This window comes from Tupaia chinensis, unplaced genomic scaffold (assembly GCF_000334495.1).
Source record: "Tupaia chinensis unplaced genomic scaffold, TupChi_1.0 Scaffold000359_1, whole genome shotgun sequence".
Lineage (NCBI taxonomy): Eukaryota > Metazoa > Chordata > Mammalia > Scandentia > Tupaiidae > Tupaia > Tupaia belangeri.
In genome coordinates, this window is record NW_006159855.1 from 2,659,948 (window position 1) to 2,663,754 (window position 3,807).

The 3,807-nt window shown below is 53.2% G+C and overlaps 1 protein-coding gene across 1 annotated transcript in view; it reads left to right on the forward strand.

The window, feature by feature from the left end:
* The window catches only part of SLC28A1 (solute carrier family 28 member 1), a 44,402-nt gene that overhangs the window by 24,554 nt on the left and 16,041 nt on the right, over nucleotides 1-3,807 (forward strand). The window contains exon 9 of the mRNA XM_006152846.3: nucleotides 2,758-2,838. Coding sequence (XP_006152908.1) covers nucleotides 2,758-2,838 — 81 coding nt within the window. The remainder of the gene's footprint in view (nucleotides 1-2,757; nucleotides 2,839-3,807) is intronic.

Genomic DNA, 3,807 nt, shown 5'->3' on the forward strand with positions numbered 1-3,807 from the left:
CTTTCCACCCCAAAAACCCCCTCTCGCAGACTGAACGTGTCTCTTGGTTGCCACTGGGAGACGGTCACAGTTCTGCAGCCACCGGTCCTGCCACTCCGACAGTCCTTCCTGGCTCTGTCCTGCAGGCCGCCAGCTGCTGTGCAGTCCCTCACATGAGCAACTGGACGGCAGTCTAGACAGTACGTGATCCTCGCTGCGTCTCAGCCCCGGGGCGAGCACGGTGATGTCATCACACCCCGTGCTGAGGGCGTTCCCGGCCCCAGGCAGCTAGCGAGCAGTCACGGGGCAGGAAAAGCATTTCTGCGTTCCCTGGCAGGTCCCCCCCGTCCGCCACAGCAGTGACCTTGGTGACAGAGATGTCAAATGGAGCAAGTCCAGATAAACCCCGTCGAGGCCCTGGGAAGGGGAAGGGAAAGCACCTGGGCTTGCTTCTCATCACAGCCAGCTCTGCCGGGCAGGCACTCTCCTCTCGTGGGGACCGTTCTGTAATCTGATTCATTCTGAGCCACAGCCTAAATGGAGTTGCGCAAGATTCTCCCCTCTTAAAAAACAAAAACAACCTTTCCATTTTCCCTGCCCTTTCCAGCAGTGGCTCCTCTTGCTTCCTGCTGCTGCTTTTTTTTTTTTTCTTTCAATTTTTATTTATTTCTTCCATAAGAGAGAGAGAGCCCCTGATAAGGTCTTGATGTGCAGCCAGCCAGCCCTGGACCACGGGCTCGTGAATGCCTGGCACAGTCAGAGAGGAACCCTCCTGTGTGGAGTGACAGTCCGCCTTGCAGACTGTCACCTTTTGCCACCATGCCACCAAATGCCCTCCTCAGCTCAGCTCCTTGGAAGGGTTGGCCATTCTGAGTCTCTGCTTCCTCCTGTTCCTCCTTGGGTTACTGACATCAGCCTCTGGCTCCACCCCTCCTCTGACACTGCTCCCACTGGGGTTTCCAGAGACCCCTGAAATGCTAAGTCCCAAGGGCCCAATTCAGTCAACACCCTCCCTGAGCTCTCAGAGGCACTGTCTGACCACTTCTTCCTGGCCCTCGGTTTCTGTCACACCCCTCTCCTGGATGTCCTCCAACCTCTGGGTGTTTCTTCTTGGTTTCCTTTACTGACTCCTCTATCCTCTTACCGTACATTGACCTTGGCCCCAGGGCCCTGTCTTTGACCTGTGCTCTTCTCTTAGGGCAGTATCTGGGGGAATTGTATCTGTCCTACATACTTTTTTTTTTTTTTGGAGAGCTGTTTTTTTTTTTTCATTGTTGTTATAGGGCACATGCGCTTACCAAAAAGAGAGAGACAGAGAGACAGAAAGCAAGAAATCACCCCCCAGGGGGAATGGCCATGCTGCAATCCCTTCTCCTCCATTCTCCTCTTGGGATCTTGGGCATGCATGCACATGCACTCAGCGTGAGTTTAAGCTACCGGGTCCAGGACCAGAACCATGGTCGACTACATGGGAGTCCCGCGACATAGTCATTACACCAACTGCTGACTCCATCTTTTTTTTTTAAGAATTATTTTACTGGGGCTGGCCAGCCCATAGAGGTTCATGGAACAGGGGTCCAGCAGGTGGCATGGTGGTTAAGGGCACTGGATTCCCACATGGATGACCACATTGAGTCCCGGACCTGGCGACTTGCTTTCTGACTTTCCCTCTCTCTCTCTCTCTTACACTCTATCCCTTTCTGGACAAATGAAAATAAATAATTCTTTTTAAATTTAACTTTATTTATTTATTTTCATTTGTCCAGAAAGGGATAGAGTGTAAGAGAGAGAGAGAGAGGGAAAGTCAGAAAGCAAGTCGCCAGGTCCGGGACTCAATGTGGTCATCCATGTGGGAATCCAGCGCCCTTAACCACCATGCCACCTGCCGGTCCCCTGCCTCATGCACCTCTGTGGACTGGCCAGAAACTCTCCTGTCAGCTCCTGACCCATTTATCCAAATGCCCATCCCACAACTCGACATTCCACTCGGATGTTCCACCAGTATCTCAAATCCAGCAAGTTCCAAGCCAAACCAGTGATCTTCCTTCAGTCTCTCCCCTGCCTGTGTGCCACCTCCTTGAGAAGTGTCCACCTACTGTAGAAAGTTTAGAAACAGATGAGAAATGCAGAAAGAGAAGAAAAAAATGTCCGTGGTCCCAGCACACGTAGGCAAGTCCTTGTGAATGTGGGAGTACTGCCTTCCAGGCTGGTTTCTGTGCTGTGAATATTCCGAGTCCCTCGCTGGCCACAGCCGTAAAGCCACGAATGCCCTGAGATGCTGAAGTCAGCTCAGGAGGTCCCTGGTTCGCATATTGGCACGCTGTGCCAGTGATCTGGGCTGGCCAGGGATGGGGGTAGATTGCAGCATGAGGACCCTGTTGATGGTACCTCTCTCCCTCTCTGTCTTTCTCTCTCTGTCTCTCTCTCTCATGGAAGAAAGAAATAAACTTAAAACACGTGTATTCCAACTTTTCTACCGTGCAAGCTGCCAGGCCCTGAGCCAGTGCCTTTAACCCTCATGGCCCCCTGAGAGGTGGGCATTTGATCCCCCATAGTGATGAGAGGGAGGGCAGCCTGGCAGATGGTCATCAGAGGTCATTCAATGCCAGAAGTGCCTCCAAAGCAGGCCCAGGTGTGGGGCTCCCGTCGTTTCCTGCACGGAGCTCAGAGCCCCTTCCCCGATCCTGCCAGGTTCTGAGTGTCAGGGCCTTCTGGGATGGGCCGTGTGAGTCCTGCCCTCCTTGCCTCTGACCTGAGCCCTGCACTCTCTTCCTCCAGGTTCTTCCCATCATCGTTTTCTTTAGCTGTGTCATGTCAGTTCTCTACTATGCGGGCCTCATGCAGTGGGTGATCCTGAAGGTGAGTTCCATGACCGTGGCCTGGGCTCCCAGAGTCACAGCTCCCAGGCTCACACTCCCTGATTGCTTTGCTCCCAGGGCCCAAACCCTCCCTAAATCCTCTGCTCACAAAACCCAGCCCTTCCCAGAATCCTCTGCTCGAGTTGTCACCCTCCCAGAATCCCCTGATTCCAAGGTGCATGCCACTCCAGAATCCTTTGCTCCTGATCCTGGGGGGGAGTCCATCCTGTCCCAGAATTCTTTGCTTCTGAGGTCCTTGACTTCCCAGGATTCCCTGCCCCTAGGGTCTATATGCCCTCCCAGAGCCCCTTGCACCTGAGGTCCTTACCCTCCCAGAATTCTCTGCTCCTAGGGCCACACTACCCCAGAATCCTTTGCTCCTAAGGTCCTTACCTTCTAAGAATCTATTAGGGTGCACAGCCTCCCAGAATCTCTGGATCCCAGGGTCCACGCTCTCCTAGAATCCTTTGCTTCTGCCTTGACTTTCCAGAATTCCCTGGTCCTAGGGTCCATGTCCTCCCAGAATCCCTTGTACCTGAAGTCCTTACTCTCCCAGAATTCTCTGCTTCTAGGGCCCCATCCTTCCAGAGTCGACCGTTAACCAGACATTCTCTCATAGGGTCTCTTGTCACCGTACTAAAGAGAAATGACACCAAAGTCCAATGTGATGTTAGCAGGAGGGAAGGTTCAAGTCTTGGGAACCAGCAGTTAGTGTAATGGCTATGTTGCTGGACTCCTACGTAGTCAACCGCGGTTCGTGTCCCGGACCCGGTGGCTTAAACTCATGCCGGGCGCATGTGCGTGCGTTCCCAAGATCCTGAGAGGAGAATGGAGGAGAAGGGATTGCGGCGTGACCATCCCCCCTGGGGGGTGATTTCTCGCTTTCTGTCTCTATGTCTCTCTCTGTCTGTCTGACGAGCGCATGCACCCTATAGCGAAAACCTCTCCAAAAAAAAAAAAAGTCTTGAGG